This window comes from Phoxinus phoxinus (assembly GCF_949152265.1).
Source record: "Phoxinus phoxinus genome assembly, chromosome: 23".
Taxonomy (NCBI): Eukaryota; Metazoa; Chordata; class Actinopteri; order Cypriniformes; family Leuciscidae; genus Phoxinus; species Phoxinus phoxinus.
Window position 1 is genome coordinate 1,754,515 of NC_136898.1, and position 19,672 is coordinate 1,774,186.

Sequence of the window (19,672 nt, forward strand, 5' to 3'; positions counted from 1 at the left end):
GACTGGGTTTCGCCAAGGTGCATTGTGGGATACGAGGCAACGTCACGGTTCTCTGGGTCTCAGGATGAAACCGCAGAAGAGGAAGAGCAACAGTTCTGTGCGGATGAAGAGATTCCGGTGTGTGTGTGTTATAGCGGTGTGATCCGGCTCGGGTCCGGTTACGATCCTCGGCTCTCGGGACGGATGAGGGATCCGACTGACTGGGATCTGGACCCCAGGAATCCTTCACATGAGGAAGAGGAGGAGGAGGAGGAGGAGATCTCTGAGACGGGTTTAGCTGGAGGAGTCTGAGGCCGTGTGGTTTCGGAGCTTCAGGAACACCATGAGCTGACGCGTGAGGATTGGCTGTGGTTAGAAGCCCGTGTGACGTCGGGATGAAACTCCTGCTGGGAGACTGACCGTTCTCTGGCCAGTCTGAGCGAATGGTCAGCTGACGCATTTCCTGTGAGAGATTCATGAACATGAGAAACGGAAGTGATTGTGGAATCACTTTCAGAGCAATTTTTTCCAGCTAAAGAACGATAAAAACATTGACAGCCAATCAGAATCCATTCTGCTTTAAAGAGCTCCAGCATTTAATTCAATTCAATTAACTTTATTTATCCGTTAGGAACTTCATTCGTGTTGAGCATCAATGCGTGTACGGTTCCACAAACACAGCACAATATACCACACACACACACACACATCCATGTAAATAAACAAATAAGTGATAAGTAAAGCTTGCAAAATACAATAAATACATGATAAATAGGCAGTAAACATTAAAAAGGTTGCGTTAAAAATAGATTAAAAAAAATAAAAATAAAGTTTATTATTAAAGTTTTAATCAAATTTTATTTAAAGTGGCAGACGACAAACCTGCAGTGATATGATTAGTATTATAGTTATCTTTATAGTTATTGTTTTTGGTGTGAATGGGCTTTAAGAGTGCCAGCCTAGCTGAGGCCCCGATGAAATCAGTTTTTTTTTTTCCAAATGTATTATTATTATTATTTTCTGGATTACGTTTTTTTTTTTTACTCCATTTTATTGTTTAATTACATTTTTAATAATCAAAAAGCGTAACTAATTAATTGAACTCATGAAACATACAATTTAACAAAAATGTTAAGATAATGCATGTTTTCAAATAATTTTGTGAAATTTTTATATATTTTTATTGCATTATTTATTCATTTTAAATGTTGGGTCGGTAAGATTTTTTAATCTTCTGCTCATCAAAGCTGCATTTATTTTATCAAAAATACAGTCAAAATTGTGAAATATTATTGCAATGTATAACAGATGTTGTCTATGTGAATATCTAGTAAAGTGTAATTTATTCCTGTGATCAAAGCTGAATTTATCATCATTACTCCAGTCTTCAGTGTCACATGATCCTTCAGAAATCAGTATAATATGATGATCTGATGCTCAAGACACATTTATGATTATTATCAGTGTTGAAAACGGTTCATATTTCTGTGGAAACTGATCCATTTTATTTTTCAGGATTTTTTAATGGTTCAAAATAACAACATTCATTTGAAATAGAATCTTTTGACACCATTTTAAATATCTTTCTCGTCACTTTTGAGCAGTTTAATGCATCAATGCTGAATAAAAGTATTAATTTCTCTAAAAGTATAAATATCCTACTGAACCCAGTCTATATATCTGTTGACTGATAGTGTAAATGCTACATATAATTACCAATATTACCTGAGATTTGAGGGTAATATTTGGATTCAGAGCCGATCCAGAACTCACATTGACAGGATGTTGGTCATTATTAACCCTCTCAGGCCTGGTCTCATCACATGTAGTGTGTTGGGCATTGTGGGTAAGAGAGATGGGCTGAGGCTGAGGCTGTGCTGGTATGGCAGTGGTCTGGGGTACATTCACATTAGACTGATGCATGCTGGGTTGAGGCAGCGGCAGGTTCACGAAGGACGCTCCGACCACCTGCATGAGACTCATGAAGTTGATCTGCTGCAGCTGAAACACAGGCAATCGGGACACTGTCATGGGCTTCAGTAGCGGAGCAGCACATCGCAGGTGATTAGCGGATTAAAGGGATAGTTCACCCGGAAATATAAACTCTGTCAGTAATGACTCTCCCTCATGTTGTTCCCCGTCAGACTTTCCTTCATCTTCGGGACACAAATGAAGATATTAGTGATTAAATCTGAGAGCGGTCTCACTCCTTCATAGGCTTCTGTTGTAATCGAAACTTGCCGGCCCAGAAAGTTAGTAAAGACAATGTTTAAAATAGTCCAAGTGAACTATCCCTTTAACTGCAAAATCAACCCGGTCACACTAAATGCGTCTCTATAGCACGCATTGTGTTTATCGTGCAATTTATACGCGAAAATTAGTATTTACGTGCATATGATACACATGGGTAGGTTTAGTGGTGTGGGGTGCGTATCATATGCACGTAAAAACTCATTTTCGCGTATAAATTGCACGATAAACACAATCTGCTAATTCTCCTGATTGCTTTGTTGGACAAAATGGCGGATGGCGAAGTATGATTGGTCAGATCACCTGTCAATCAAGCTCCCTGCGAAGGGTCAATTTACACATTCAAACTATTTTAAACGCGAACGAAAAAGTGAAAATTGGGACTCGCTCGTTGAGACAGAAACCGGATGTTTGTCAGTTTATTCTTTCTTAAAGAGACAGCGGCCTAATATTCCTGCTGTTGTCTGTCGTTAATGTTAATAAAAGAACAAAATAAAGCTTTAACAAAGATGAACCTATATTTAATTTCTACAGTGAACAGTGTTATTTTACATTTAGGCTTAATTATTAATTTCTGTACATGAATACAACTGTTAGACTTTGTAACTTTGCTTTTTAATATTTATCTCTGCTTGTTCTTATTTTAATACTGACTGTTCACTTGTTTTAAATAATGTTTGAACTTTATAAGTTAGGCTAGTAGTTTTTGATGTAGTATCGAAGAACTTCAAGTGAGCTTTCAGTAATAAATGAAAAGCAAAGTTACACTACACTATTTAAAGATGCGATCTCAGACACAGTCCTGGTGTCCACACCGAGGTTTTCCAGCTTTTGATTGACAGGGATGGTCCTGAAGCTCAAACGCACCTGCACTAGTCTGAATAACTCGTCCTGGATCAGCTGTCTGACGGGCTCTGCTGGCGTGTGGGCTTCGCTGTGAGGAGGATGACCTCTGACCTCTGTCGGCCCGTGTACATGCTGAACACTGACGGATGCAGAAACCTCAGGACTGGAAGAAGAACACGGGTGAGATTACAGTGAGAATATCTCCTTCATGACAGAGAGATTAGATTATCTTTACCTGTGTGCTCCACAGGAGACGTGATCTCCCTCCAAACGAGATCTGAGACGCAAACATCAGCTGATATTAGATATTATACACACACGACGGTAACCTGAGCGCTTGAGCTTTGTTTATTGTCACCATAACAACCAAAACACTGCCTGAATACCATAACAACAAAATACATGTGACATATTAAACCATTGCACGAGTTAACAACAACCTGTCCAACAAACAAACAGCCTCTTAATATGTAGATGAAGAGCATCAGGCATGTTTCAAAGGTTAATATATATTGTATATATGTAATATTGATATGCAGACTCACTGTGAACGTGATGAATGTTCGTGTGTGTCGGGACACTGAAAGTTAGCCAGTGTGATGGTCTGTGGGAACATCAGGAGAACTGGTTTTACACACAGAACTGGCAGGATAAACTAACTGCACATTTTCATGCTTATGATATAGCTATGGTCAACTTATTAACTAAATGAATAACAAAATAGTATTAATAATTTAATAAATGCTATTGATATATTATTAAACATGTATATTAAGTGTAAATTATTAATGATAGATCCATTTTTTTATTAATAAATAAGTATTATTGATATTGAAATTGATAAATATATTTTAATTATAAATTATTATAAAATGGTAAATATTTATTTATTGATTAATAAATGAATAAATATTATTGATATTGATAGACAATATATTTTAATTATAAATTAGTATTAATGATACATAAATGGATGTATGAATTAATAAAAGATCATGATTATTATATTTGATTATTTATATCTAATAAAATATAATTGATATTGATCAATACAAATATATATAATTTATACTGATAAATAAATATGAATAAATTAATAAATATTATTGACATTGATAGATAATATATATTAATTATAAATTATTAATGATAAATAACATGCATTAATCAATATATACAATTATTTAAAAAATATAGATTAATTATTTTGATAAATAAAAATAAATATTAGTAAATGAATAACTATTATTGACAGACAAAAATTATTATTACATACATAAATGTATATATAAAATTGATCATTATATTAATTATAAATTATTAATAAAATAAATTTGATTCAAATAAAACTTAAACAAAACATGTTATAATGTGGAAGTACAGTAAAAAAAAGAAAGAAAATAGTACAGCTATGAAGGAAATCACCTGACCGAGACAACGGGTCATTAGACTGAATAAACGATGACTGATCCGTGTAATGATGTCGTTTTGGAACAGTGCTTGGTTACACTTTACTTTAAGGTGTCTTTGTTACAGTGTAATTATACATTTAATAAACTGCATAATAATTAACTGCATGTACTTACTATAGGGTTAGGAATAGGGTTTGGTTCAGGGTTAGTACATGTAACATATGTAACAAGAACACTGTAAAATAAAGTGTTACCCAGAGTTTTACATCAAAACAAACGAGCTATCAGTGATGTATGGAATCATAGGGCAGCACACAATCACCTGATCTCTGTGAGCTCTGCTCTGATTGGCCCATGATGCCTCGGTGACATCATCAGCACTGCTATCAACTGTAAACCAAACAACAATGAACAACAGTGGATATTACGGTTGTAATTAATCAGAAAAATGATTCAAAAAACTAAATAAAGGCATGTAAATGTTTGTGATGTGCAGTACAGAGATCTGACCGTCTTCAGCCGCAGCCGTTTGTCTGATCTCAGTGACGTCATCCTGTAGATCCGAGGTCATCGTGTCTTCATGTTCTGACAGCTGATCGTCTGTGTGATCCACGTCATCCTCGGCTTCACGCACACTGTGATCAAACATCACACAACATCGGTAAAACTGCATTTCTTAATTCTATCCATTTGTCATTAACTATAGTCAGATGCACTTTCTTGTTCATAATTACTTCTGACTTGCAACATCTTTTAAAGCTTTGACTTGATTGTCTGGACACATTTGACTGAATCTAGACGAAGAAGCTCAAATACTTTGAGACAGTTTTCATTTGTGGATGGATGGATGGATGGATGGATGGATGGATGGATGGATGGATGGATGGATGGATGGATGGATGGATGGATGGATGGATGGATGGATGGATGGATGGATGGATGGATGGATGGATGGATGGATGGATGGATGGATGGATGGATTGGATGGATTGGATGGATGGATGGATGCATGGATGGATGGATGGATGGATGGATGGATGGATGGATGGATGGATGGATGCATGGATGGATGGATGGATGGATGGATGGATTGGATGGATTGGATGGATGCATGGATGGATGGATGGATTGGATGGATGGATGGATTGGATGGATGGATGGATGGATGGATTGGATGGATGGATGCATGGATGCATGGATGGATGGATGGATGCATGGATGGATGGATGGATGGATGGATGGATGGATGGATGGATGGATTGGATGGATGGATGGATTGGATGGATGGATTGGATGGATGGATGGATGCATGCATGCATGGATGGATGGATGGATGGATGGATGGATGGATGGATGGATGGATGGATGGATGGATGGATGGATGGATGGATGGATGGATGGATTGGATGGATGGATGGATGATTGGATGGATGGATGGATTGGATGGATTGGATGGATGGATGCATGGATGGATGGATGGATGGGATGGATGCATGGATGGATGGATTGGATGGATGGATGGATGGATTGGATGGATGGATGGATGGATTGGATGGATGGATGGATGGATGGATTGGATGGATGGATGCATGGATGGATGGATGGATGGATGGATGGATGGATGGATGGATGGATTGGATGGATGCATGGATGGATGGATTGGATGGATGGATTGGATGGATGGATGGATTGGATGGATGGATGGATGGATGGATTGGATGGATGGATGGATGGATTGGATGGATGGATGGATGGATGGATTGGATGGATGGATGATTGGATGGATTGGATGGATGGATGGATTGGATGGATGGATGGATGATTGGATGGATGGATGGATTGGATGGATTGGATGGATGGATGGATTGGATGGATGGATGGATGGATTGGATGGATGGATGGATGGATGGATGGATGGATTGGATGGATGGATGGATGGATGGATTGGATGGATGGATGGATGATTGGATGGATTGGATGGATGGATGGATGGATGGATGGATGGATGGATGGATGGATGGATGGATTGGATGGATGGATTGGATGGATGGATGGATGGATTGGATGGATGGATGGATTGATGGATTGGATGGATGGATGGATGATTGGATGGATTGGATGGATGGATGGATGATTGGATGGATGGATGGATGGATGGATGGATGGATGGATGGATGGATGGATGGATGGATTGGATGGATGGATGGATGGATGGATTGGATGGATGGATGGATGGATTGGATGGATGGATTGGATGGATGGATGGTTTTTCAATTATTATAATTTTATAATTAATTAATTATATAAATAATAGAATATAATAATAAATAATTGTATATTAATTATAAGTCTTATTAATAAATAAATTATATGAATATATAAATGTATCAATTTTACATATACAGCATATATGTATAGTATATCCTGTATATATCTTTATTATATAACTGATAAATAAAAACACAATTATTAATGATAAATAAATAAATATTGCTATAAATTAATGAATGGGTCATTTGTCTCAGTAAAACATTGGGAAGGTTTATCAGTCATGTTTTGATCAGATGTGTGCAGTGGACTCACTCATGGCTGTGTCTGTGGAGAGTGATGGGCGTGTCCACACTGCTGTCTCGGTCCCTCCCCCAGCCTGTGATTGGCTGCAGCACTGGAGCATCAGGCCCCGCCCTCTGATGGAGCAGCTTTCACCAGAGAGATCAATTCATTTCATTCGTAAAGCACTTTTCACAATACACATCATTTCAAGCAGCTTTACAGAAAATGCATGAGTCCACATTACAATTTAGAGTGATCTGTTATCAGAGGAAAATGCATTTCAGAAGTGTACATATACAAAATCACAGTTAGCTAAAAATGTATTAATTTAAACAATGTAATAATTTAATAAGTTCAGCATCTGTTTCTCATTTCCGATCAAGTTCTGGTGGTGTCATGATCTGGATCAGGGTGTTTTTGTCAACTGAAGCCCTATGAACTAAAATATGGACTATATATGTAACCCTTGAAGCCCTGGTATAATCATCATCCATGTCATGTGATCTGATCAAGTGGCCACTCCAGAGAGACACTCCATGTGACTGGATTTGATTAGGACTGATTTCACAACTGAACACTTCACTTGCTATGTCAGTATGTCAGTGTGTCACTGCATGATCTGGGTTTTTATTGTTTACTAAAACTTTGCTAATTTAAATAAAATTTATTAGAAATATTTAAAAATAATAATAATAATAAAGTTGCCTTGGCTACTAACTGAAATAAGTTTAAGTTGAAGCACTACAATCACTAACTGGAAATAAACTAAAACTGAATTAAAATGAAAAACAAACAAAAATAAATTAAAACAATAAGAAAAATATTATAAATTATAATTTTAATGACAAAAGGATATAACAAAATTATTAAAAATCAAACAAAGTAAAATTAAGCTAATTCAAAATATTAATACAAACTATAACAGTATATAAATAATACTAAAATAAATAAAAAACATGTCAGTAAATAGAAAATAGAAAATAAAAATAGTTATATAATTGTATATAAGATCAGAGTAGTTTAATATTCTCTCATTGTTTAAATGTTACATTTTTTATTAAAAAAAAATATAATGTGTAAAATAATGTATTATATAAAATATAATATATATATAATTTTTGGTGTATATATACAACAAAAAGAGATTTTAGTTTGGTTTATATATATATATATAAAAAATATATATTGATTTGGGATTTGAACACAACTCCCATTGCATGCTTAATGTAACTTCTAGGCATAACTGATAAAAAAAAAAAATCTTCTTTTTTTTTTTTTTCTTTAATTGACTTTAGACTGCCGCTTAAAAGTAAAATAGGCACATGACACCCCCTCTGTTACGAAGAACGTGGAATAAACGGTTTGATTTCACCTTCACCCTTCCCTCGCACTTTGTAACACATCTTTCTCTCACAGGTTTTTTCCAGAAAGGTTATTTAATTTAATTTTGATAATATCTTTTCTATTTTTAATGCAATTTTTTAGGAGAGTTTGAAGTTTTAGACTTTTTAGCTTGAATTTTGAGCATTTTTAGGTTTTTCTATGTGTTTTTCTGAAGCATTCTCACATTCCATTCATTCTTAAGTCAAATTGACCCGAGAGGGAAGGATTTGTTACTTTTTAAAATGTTAACCAGAAAATTCCTCGAATCCATAAAAATGTTTTGGTTCAAGTGCAACAAAAGTCCCAGGAACTTTGACCCCTCTGATAAAAAAAAAGTAAAAAAAAAAAAGTGTTACCTTATAATGTGAGTGATGTGTGTTTTCTCCCAGAAGGGCGGCGCTGTATCTCTCCTCGAGCAGCTCCAGTGCACACAGAACCGCAGGGGTCGAGCCTTTGACCCTGATGACCACCGCATCACTTCCCTCTGTCCTCTTTCCCATTGGCTGAGAGAGCAGAACCCGCCTGTCGGCCCAGCGCATCATCCACTCGAGTAACCGAGCCAGTCGAGGAAAGCGGATCTCCATCGAGGAGTCCAGCTGCATCTGAACACCCAACTCATCCGGAGAGAGGATCCTAAATCCCGCGGAGTCGACACCTGACCCGGTCCGATTCACTTTGGATGTTGACGTGTGGTGTTGCCGACGGCTGAAAAGACCTTGATGTTTCCTAGCTTGGATTCCAGGAAGAGTCCAAGGAGACGTGGCATTTGTGGAACCGTCAGTGTCCTGAACCGGTGGAGCTTCGGGAGTGACCGGGAGAGTCTGGAAGCAGTGACCGGCACGAAACAGGGGCAAGCGTGCGCCTCGCTTACGTCCATCCTTCTGACGGCGCTTGAGAGACGTCAGCATGTCAAAGGTCACCGAGTGCAGCTCTCTAGCATGAAAACGTTGTGAGAAACTACTCAGTAAAGGAAGCTCGGACTCCTCGGCGTCTAATCTGTCCTTTCCCAGAACATAACTGAGGAACAAATCTAGGAAGAGCATGTACTCCTCATCCTCCAGCTCAAACTCCCAGGTTCCCACTGTCGGTGCTGAAGAACCCGTACGGCTCGACTCGGGTTCTGTGGGTTCCACGTTTCCTTTTCTGTCGTGTTTTGATTTCTCAGGTGCATCATGAAACCTTGCTGTCTTAGAGCTAAAAACACACACCAGAAGAGGTCAACTTTTAGCACTCTCGTTTATATTCAGTTGCTAAATGTAAATGTAGTGCATCTTCACAGAAAATAAAAATAATTTTGCCAATTCCACATGACAATAAAATGGTTTTATTGTCAATAGTATTAAAAAACAAGAAATATATTGAAATTATACTACTGTATTATTGTAAACAAAATAATTTTATTTTATAGGACAACTGTAAAATTACTATATATATTAGTCATGTCACTAATAACGCGAATAACCGCATTAACATAAAAGTTTGTTCACATAATGTATGTGTATATATATTTTTCGATTTATATACTGTAGATTGTATACATGTCTGAGTGTATATACTGTACACACACACACGATATATACTGTATAATTTTATTTTAATCATATTGACACTCGAAATCGTGCAAAAGTTATTTCAGTAATTCAACTTAAAAGGTGAAACTAATATATTATATAGACTCATTACATGCAAAGTGAGATATTTCAAGCCTTTATTTGTTATAATTTTGATGATTATGGCTTACAGCTTATGAAAACCCCAAATTCAAAATATATTGTGAAAAGGTTTTCATAAGCTGTAAGCCATAATCATCAAAATTATAACAAATAAAGGCTTGAAATATCTCACTTTGCATGTAATGAGTCTATATAATATATTAGTTTCACCTTTTAAGGTGAATTACTGAGATAAATTAACTTTTGCACAATATTACATTTTTTCGAATTTCACCAGTATAAACACACACACACACACACATATATTATGTAAACACAAACTTTTATGTTTTAAAGTTATGTTTTTTAATAAATTTGACAGCACTACTATATATACACTCATATTTACTATATATTACTAAATATTTAATATCAAACATGAAACAATCAAGCTTTTATTTTATAGCGCTGGAAAGGGCAGGGCTACATACATACAGTCTATATTTATATCATTAAATCTCAGCCTGCTCGATTAGATATTCGCACTAAGCCATATCGCAACGTTTTATTTCAATACAGTATGTACAGCACAGCACAGTGCGCTAGCTGCATTACCTGTGTGCAGATTGGGTCTGCGGTTCTGGGGAAATGTGTGGCTCTGACAGCGTCTCGGCCGTGTCTCCTTCACTGTACACTAGGGGGCGTCCACAGTCGGTCAGTGTGCTGTCACTCAAACTGGTCCCGAGAGAGAGTCTCCTCAGTATGGAGACAGCAGCTCCCCTGTCCTCCTCCTCCTCTCTCTCCCACAAGTGCGGCTCCGCTGCTCCCAGATACTTCTCCAGGCGGCGAAGCTCCCGGCGTCGCTGCCTCAGCTGGTCCTGGATCAGAATCATCATGGTATCGCCGCCCTCATCTTCCCTCTCAGTTCCTGGAGGCACATCTGTGAACATGAGCACATCTGGTTAGGGGGTGAAGCACTGACCAGATGCTCTGCTTTATATACAAAGCAAAGAATCATCATTTTGGGTAAGTTATTGCTTAAAGGAGCAGTTCACTTAATTTAAATTAGCCCATGATTTACTCACCCTCAAGTCATATACTCCTAGGAAGTGCATCTATCCATCATAAAAGTCCATCTATCCATCATAAAAGTGCATCTATCCATCATAAAAGTGCATCTATCCATCATAAAAGTCCATCTATCCATGATAAAAGTGCATCTATCCATCATAAAAGTGCATATATCCATCATAAAAGTGCATCTATCCATCATAAAAGTGCATCTATCCATGATAAAAGTGCATCTATCCATGATAAAAGTGCATCTATCCATCATAAAAGTGCATCTATCCATCATAAAAGTCCATCTATCCATCATAAAAGTGCATCTATCCATCATAAAAGTGCATCTATCCATGATAAAAGTGCATCTATCCATGATAAAAGTGCATCTATCCATCATAAAAGTGCATCTATCCATCATAAAAGTGCATCTATCCATCATAAAAGTGCATCTATCCATGATAAAAGTGCATCTATCCATCATAAAAGTGCATCTATCCATGATAAAAGTGCATCTATCCATGATAAAAGTGCATCTATCCATCATAAAAGTGCATCTATCCATCATAAAAGTGCATCTATCCATGATAAAAGTGCATCTATCCATGATAAAAGTGCATCTATCCATGATAAAAGTGCATCTATCCATGATAAAAGTCCATCTATCCATCATAAAAGTGCATCTATCCATCATAAAAGTGCATCTATCCATGATAAAAGTGCATCTATCCATCATAAAAGTGCATCTATCCATCATAAAAGTGCATCTATCCATCATAAAAGTGCATCTATCCATCATAAAAGTGCCATCATAAAAGTGCATCTATACATGATAAAAGTGCATCTATGATGGATAGATGCACTTTTATCATGAATAGATGCACTTTTTTTGAGCTTCAAACTGTTGGTTGTACTGCCAGCCTTTCACTGCCATTATAAAGCTTTGAAGAGCCAGGATATTTTTTTATACAACTCCGATTGTATTCGTCTCACATGGTGAGTAAATCATGGGCTAATTTTCATTTTGAAGTGAACTACTCCTTTAAAGCATCTCTTGCCTGGTGTGGAGGTGTCTGGCAGCACCACGGGTCTCAGTCGCTGCACCAGTGACGTGTACTTCTCCCGCAGCGGCACGCGAACAGACTCGCTCTCATCAGGAAACACTCTCGCTAGAGTTTCTGCTGTCTGAACATCAGAAATGACACCAGAGTTTTGAGTCACTGACCAGGTGAGTGAGGAGCTAAAGTACTGTGGTGGCACAGTGATGTATCAGATACAGTTATTCAGATTGGACTTTGATATTTACTAAGATTGTTTTTTGGACATGTGACATCATAATGTCTCAGTATTGTCTGAGAGTTAGTAGCCTTTAATTAACCAGGTTAAATTTGAAGATTACTAACCAACTAACTAACTCCCAAATAATACTATGATATTATAATGGTTAATCTACAAAAAGTACTAACAAGTAGTTAGTTAGTAAACGTAACCTGGTGAAATTAAAGGTTACCAACTAACTCCCAAAGGATACTAAGACATTAATTTTACAATGGTTCATGTCCAAAAACTATTAGCAAGTTAGTTACCTTTATTTTTCAACCTGGTTAAAGGTTATCAACTAACTACCAAAGAATACGAAGACATTAATTTACAATGGTTCATGTCCAAAAACTACTTACAAGTTAGTTAGTTAGAAAAGATTGTATATGTTCACTCTTTGCTCATGTACAAAAGGTATTTGTTTGTAGAGCATTTGAAGAAACCTTCTACAATCATTGCAATATGGGGAGGGGGGTGTTCTAATTCAAGCAATTCAAGTACTTAGTTCAATGTAACATGTACAAGGTACTGCTTGAAAGTATATTTAGGGTGTATTCACACCAGGAAAGTCCGATAGTTCACTTGCTTTGGTCCGGACCAAATAATTTTTTTTGTTTTTTTGTTTGGTACGGTTCGCTTTCACACTGCTCTTTTTGCAAGTGAACCAAAATGTGTAAACAAAACCACACGTGTGCTAAGGTCGTCCATTCATTGGACAAGGATTCTCAAGTAGGGAAATCAGGAAGTGCAACAAAAAAAAGGCTCGGAGATATAAAAAATATAAAAATAAATTAAAAATAAATTTGGAGATATTTCGTAGGCTACTGCAATATTTGTTCTTTTACTGTCTCGTTATTTCGAAATAATATGTGTGCATGCATCTGTAAATCCGGTGACGCGTGTATTGATTTTTATTAATAAACAAGTGTTTTCTCTAAAAGTGTCGACTCGGCTGCAAAGATGAAGTTGTCGATCGCCATCTCCGTGAGAACGCGCTTACTGCTGCTACACACCGGACGCGAATAGCGCGTCAGGCGCGAGTGATTTCAATGTTAAGTCAATGCAAAGACGCGTTTTACGCGCGTAACGCGTCTTTGCATTGACTTAACATTGAAATCACTCGCGCCTAACGCGCTATTCGCGTCCGGTGTGAACGCACCATTAGAGAGAAATGCACATAAATAGGCTAAACCTAATAATGGATTACATAATCAGAGAGTAGCCTTTTTCTTTTTTCGTTTTGAATTATTTCGTTTAAAGACATTTCAAGCTTTGTGTATTTGATGTATTTGTCATGTCTGTGTGAGGCATAGCTACACTGAGATTCGTTAAGTTAGGATGTGCTCAGTTCACGTGCAATGCAATTGAGCGCGCGGGCGCCTCCGTTATATTTGTTTCGTCGGCCTATTCATTAAATAAAGGCAATTGGTTGATGAAAAATGTATTAAAATTAAGATACAATTTATACAAAACGAAATTCACTTTAAAGAAAGGCTTTTCTATAACAACTTCAACTTCAACGGTCAAAATCATGCCTGACCCGCTCCATGTCTCATATTGCGCATCCTATCTCGGTCGTGCTGTTCACTTTTCATAAATCAACATAAATGGAAAAAAAAATAACATAATATTTTAACAAATATGAAACGCGCTTTTTTTAAATGGCTACAACAGTATAGTAGGCCTACATATCCTACTCTCTATTTGTACAAATTTCTGCACATTAATTTAATTCTGAATTTTGCACACACAAGTTGAAAGGCATTTGTTCAAATCAAGTTCACGGATAATTGTGCGTGCATTTATTAGCCTAATCATTATGATACTAAAATCCTAACAAATAGGCTATGCTATGTACAAAAAAATCAGATGAGTTCTCTCGAAAAATCTCTCGTTCACGTTCATTGTATTAAAAGTGATTCGTTCAGCGTTCGGCGAAAATATGAACGCGTTCAGTGAACACGTTCATGCACAACACTGCCAATGATGCACACACGACGCGCAGAATGACGCGCAACAGTGTCGTGTGGCCAGACAGCGCGCCGGAATGGAATTCTCTTTCGCACTTGAATGAACAATATTGGGTCGATATTGATATTGGGCCGATATTGGGTCGGTTCATGTTCACATCGTAAACGAACCGTACCAGAGTTCGTTTGGAACCGCACCGAGACCACCTCTTCAGCTGGGTCTCGGTTCGATTGTTTGGTCCGCACCCGAGTGCGATTGCTGTATTCACACCTGCCCAAAAGGTCCGCACCAAGGGGGGAAACGAACTAGAGTTCGATTCAATCGAACCAAACAAGGCAGGTGTGAATACACCCTTAGATATTATACATGTATAGTTACTATTTTGGTGTCATTGTGCATGTTTATTGTCTTTAAGAAAATGAAAATAAAAGGATAAAAAGTTAGTTAGTTAGTTTTTTTCAACCTGGTTAAAAGGTTATCAACTACCAAAAATACTAAGACACTACAATGATTAATGTAAAAAAAGTACTAACTAGTTAGTTAGTTAGTTAGTTAGTTGATAACCTTTAACCAGGTTGAAAAAACTAACTAACTAACTATAACAAACTAGTTAGTACTTTTTGTACATTAATCATTGTAGTGTCTTAGTATTTTTGGTAGTTAGTTGATAACCTTTAACCAGGTTGAAAAAAACTAACTACCAAAAATACTAAGACACTACAATGATTAATGTACATAAAGTACTAACTAGTTAGTTAGTTAGTTAGTTAGTTAGTTAGTTAGTTAGTTAGTTAGTTAGTTAGTTAGTTAGTTAGTTAACATGTACCGTTGTAATGTTTTGGTATTCTTTGGGAGTTAGTTACTAACTAACTCCCAAAGAATACCAAAACATTACAACGGTACATGTACAGAAAATTACAAGCCTGTAAAGTTAGTTAGCAACCTTTATTTGTGTCACAAAAAGACATTATTAGTTTTCCTTGACAAGCCTTAAGTCTCCTAAATGAGTTTAGTGATGTGTATTACCACATGACTGGGTGGCAGTTCAGACAGCAGGCTGAGCACTACGTCCTGCAGCGCTTCCTCTGCGTTCATGAACCGGCAGAACGGCAGGAGTCGGCGAGCCCAACACAGAGCCTCAACACACACCTCTGACACACTCGCGTCACTGACCTGAGACACACACACACACACACATGGATTGACATCTCGCATCATTGCAACATTCACATATCCTTTCTTGGTAACACTTTACAATAAGGTTAACATTAACTCAATCTTCAATTTATTTATACAGCACATATTAATACAACAACAGTTGACCACAGTGCTGTTCATGGAACAAAGCAAAATAATCATAAAATCACATTCAAATTCTATATTACAACACAGTCACAGATAAAAACAGAAAATCAACGAGGCATTAATAAAACTCGTTACACCACTAACACAATACTCATGTATGATCAAACGCTAGAATAAAAAAAAAATATGATTTTAAAGAATTGTTATGAATTTACTAACATGAAGTAACAATGAGCAATACAATAACCTTTGCTTTGTTAATATTAGTTATTAGTTAAATACAGCTGTTCATTGTTAGATCACAGAGCATTAACTAATGTTAACAAATACAACCTTTGATTTGAATAATGTATTAGTAAATATTGAAATTAATATAAACTAAGATTAATAATTCTTAGTTCTTGTTAACTAAGGTAATTAACTAATGAACCTTATTGTAAAGTGTTATTTTCTTTAAGCGCACCTGAGTGTCTTTCTCCCGTGTTCTTGCAGTCTGGTACCTTCGACAGGCAATAGTGAGCTGGTCCCTCACATGGAGCATCCAGCAAAGTGCACACAACTCCCGGAAACATACTGAACAAATACACAAAACTTCAAATGGACACTACTCACTTAAAATTCTGACAGGTAATTAAATTAAACATACTTATCATTTGCGTGGTGACACCATCCATGTCTTTGGTGGGCCCTGATTGGAAGAACCCACGATGAGTGAAGAATTTTTTCAGTCCATCAGGAATCAATTCGGCTTTGGGTTCGGACACTTTATTCTGGATCTACCGACAGAAAACATCAAGAAGATTCTGAAAATCACCATGAATTAAAAATGAAATGAATGAATTTTTAATGTAATATTGTAGTATTTCACATAAATGATTTATAGGTGCACATCATTATTGTGTTAAATTCATGTTCCTGGTATTCTTGAATCAGAATAACTTCTGATGATGTGGGCGGGGCAACCTGTCACTCACATGAGATCAGCCAATAGCAAATCACAACCATCCAATCAATTCCCCACAGACAAAATCAAGCCCCGCCCACATTTGTTCCTGAAGCGTTTCACTCGTATAGACATAGAGGGACGAGATGTCTTACCTTCAATGCTAACTTTAAAAGAACATCCAAACATGTTAAAGGAGGAGTTCACTTTAGAATTTAAATTAACTGATGATTTACTCGCCTCCACGTCATCCAAGATGTTCATGTGTTTCTTTCTTCAGTGGGAAAGAAATGCAGGTTTGTGAGGAACACACTCCAGGATGTTCTCCATATAGTGACTTCAATGGTCCAGCGGGTCGAAGGTCCAGATGTGAGTTTCAGCTTCAAAGTCTCTCACGATCCAGCCAAGGAATAAGAGTCTCATCTAGACAAACCAGCCGCCATTTTATAACAAAATAAACATGTATATACTTTTAAACCACTAATGCTCATCTTGCACTAGCTGTGATGCGACACACATTACGTAATCATGTTGAAAGGTCAAGCGTGACATACGCGGAAAATGTAGATGGGGTGAAAAACTACATCTCATTTTCTCCTCCAACTTCAAAATCGTCCGACATTGTTTTACCTTTTATTTTATTTAATAAAAAAATGGCGTTTGACTGGGTAGGTTCTTCCGCCTACTTGACCTTTCAACGTGATTACGTAATGTGTGTCGCATCACAGCGAGTGCAAGATGAGCATTAGTGGTTTAAAAGTATATAAATGTTTATTTTTGTTATAAAATGGCGGCTGGTTCGTCTAGATGAGACTCTTATTCCTCGGCTGGATCGTGAGAGACTTTGAAGCTGAAACTCACATCTGGACCTTCGACTCATTGGACTCCATTGAAGTCACTATATGGAGAACATCCTGGAGTGTGTTCCTCAAAAACCTTCATTTCTTTTCCACTGAAGACAGAACTTTTTGATGACGTAGGGGTGAGCAGAATAAAAAATTCCTGATGATTTAAAGTGAGCTAGTCCTTAAATTGTGAATGGACACTGGGAAACAGCAAAGAGAGAATCTGACCTTGTTTAGTAAGTGTCTGCAGCGCTGCAGGTTCCTGATGTACCACTGCGCGGCGGGCAGAGAACCGTGTGCCGCCCTGAAGATCATCAGAACCTTCTGAACCAGCCCAGAAACCCGACAGCGAGTCTCCGTCTCCAGAACCAGAGCTGGGTCCCTCACAGAGTCCTGAGGAGATCAAATACAGCTAAAGACACCTTTTCTTTTCTTTTCTTTTTTTGTGCAAAAGATTTCAAACAAGCTTCTTTCACATTGTCATTATGGGGTATTGTTTGTAGGTTTTTTTTTTTGTTGTGAACTTTCTTTTGTTTTTTTATTATGTACAATACAGGATTTTCATTTAATAAAAGAAAGTAGAAGTAGAGACAAAGGAATATTCACACCTATTTATATATATAAAGAATTATATATTACAACTGGGCAGTCCCCATATTCACACACAGTCTTAAACATTACATAACACACACACACACACACACACACACACACACACACGTGCACATCCATACCCACATAGCTCTCTACTCACTGTACCTAGATCTAGACTTAAAAAACAAGGCGATCACGCTTTGAATCAAAACAGTCTACCTCTCTACATTAATAATTCATTACATTTATATAACGCTTCCCTCGGCACTCAAAGCGCACATTAGATTAGCTCGCTCTGTTTGCACCTTCAAATCTTCTTTCAAGACTTATTTACTCTCTTTGGCTTTTAATACTCCTCGATTTAGGTGCAATTACTGTCTATCTACTGTTGTGTGTTCCTTTACTGGTTGTTTTATTTCATTCAGCCCTTATAGCACTTTGGTCAGCCTTGGTTGTTTTTAGATGTGCTTTATAAATTTATATTGTATTGTAAGATGAGAAAGACGTGGCAGAGTGTGTGTGTGTGAGCGACCTGTGTGTTTGGCGAAGGCTGTGGACAGTACAGAGGAGGAGCGGGCAGGTAGAACGCAGGAGGAACCAGCGCAGGAAGTGATGTCGCTCGCTCTTTGGCTGCGTTCATCAGGCGTGTTAAAGGCTGAGAGACGACGTCCACCTCCGCCATGACGGACGCCTTCAGGATCTCCTGCACTGAGACTTGAAGATCCACGTCCTCAACACTCACGGCGTCTAAAGCAGAGGCAAACAAGCAGCATATGAAGACTAAGATATTATATTGAAATATATTGTATTATATATTAATTTAATATTCAACAATATTATTGATCTGCCTTACTTAAAGGATTAGTTCACTTTAAAAAAAACTTTTGCTGATAATTTACTCTCCCCCATGTTATCCAAGATCCACGTCTTTCTTTCTTCAGTCGAAAAGAAATGAAGGTTTTTGATGAAAACATTTCTCCATATAATGGACGTCAATGGGCCCCAAACGGGTCAAGGTCCAGATGACAGTGTCAGCGCCGCTTCAACGGGCTTTAAACGACACCAGACGATGAATACGAGTCTTATCTAGCGAAACCATCGTCATTTCACAAATAAATAAAAAAGTTTAAGTTTTATAAGCACAAACGCTCGCCTTGCTCTGTTCTGTGATGCGCGTTCGTGACGTCACGTAATACACAATTACGTTGAAAAGGTCACGCTTGACGAGTCAGTGTTTACAGATGTGCGGAAGGAGGACCATACACACATATTCAAATGTCTTTGTGTCAGTTTATCGGTTAAAATGCCCATTTCGTGTGCGTATCCTGGGTGTTGTAATATTAAAAAGCCTAAAAGAACATTTTCGTCAGGATAGAATTTTTTTTACTTTTCACAGAAGCGAGACCTTTTCAACGTAACTGCGTATTACGTGACGTCACGAACCATTATATGGAGAAATGTTTTCATCAAAAACCTTAATTTCTTTTCGACTGAAGAAAGAAAGACATGGACATCTTGGATGACATCGGGGAGAGTAAATTATCAGCAAGTTTTTTT

At 37.3% G+C, this 19,672-nt stretch overlaps 1 protein-coding gene across 4 annotated transcripts in view; it reads right to left on the bottom strand.

The window, feature by feature from the left end:
- cplane1 (ciliogenesis and planar polarity effector 1) overlaps positions 1–19,672 on the bottom strand; it is a 70,328-nt gene that overhangs the window by 27,900 nt on the left and 22,756 nt on the right. For 3 of the 4 annotated variants that reach the window (XM_079600073.1, XM_079600071.1, XM_079600072.1), the window contains exons 19-34: positions 18,648–18,862; positions 17,750–17,914; positions 16,380–16,509; positions 16,197–16,306; positions 15,455–15,601; positions 12,196–12,322; positions 10,691–11,015; positions 8,780–9,617; positions 7,071–7,186; positions 4,998–5,122; positions 4,810–4,877; positions 3,621–3,679; positions 3,311–3,352; positions 3,097–3,238; positions 1,705–1,980; positions 1–442 (exon numbers count right to left, since the gene is read on the bottom strand). The exon at positions 1–442 is cut by the window's left edge and continues 71 nt beyond it. In XM_079600073.1, coding sequence (XP_079456199.1) covers positions 1–442; positions 1,705–1,980; positions 3,097–3,238; positions 3,311–3,352; positions 3,621–3,679; positions 4,810–4,877; positions 4,998–5,122; positions 7,071–7,186; positions 8,780–9,617; positions 10,691–11,015; positions 12,196–12,322; positions 15,455–15,601; positions 16,197–16,306; positions 16,380–16,509; positions 17,750–17,914; positions 18,648–18,862 — 3,327 coding nt within the window. The remainder of the gene's footprint in view (positions 443–1,704; positions 1,981–3,096; positions 3,239–3,310; positions 3,353–3,620; positions 3,680–4,809; positions 4,878–4,997; positions 5,123–7,070; positions 7,187–8,779; positions 9,618–10,690; positions 11,016–12,195; positions 12,323–15,454; positions 15,602–16,196; positions 16,307–16,379; positions 16,510–17,749; positions 17,915–18,647; positions 18,863–19,672) is intronic. The other variant, XM_079600074.1, reaches the window with a different exon arrangement.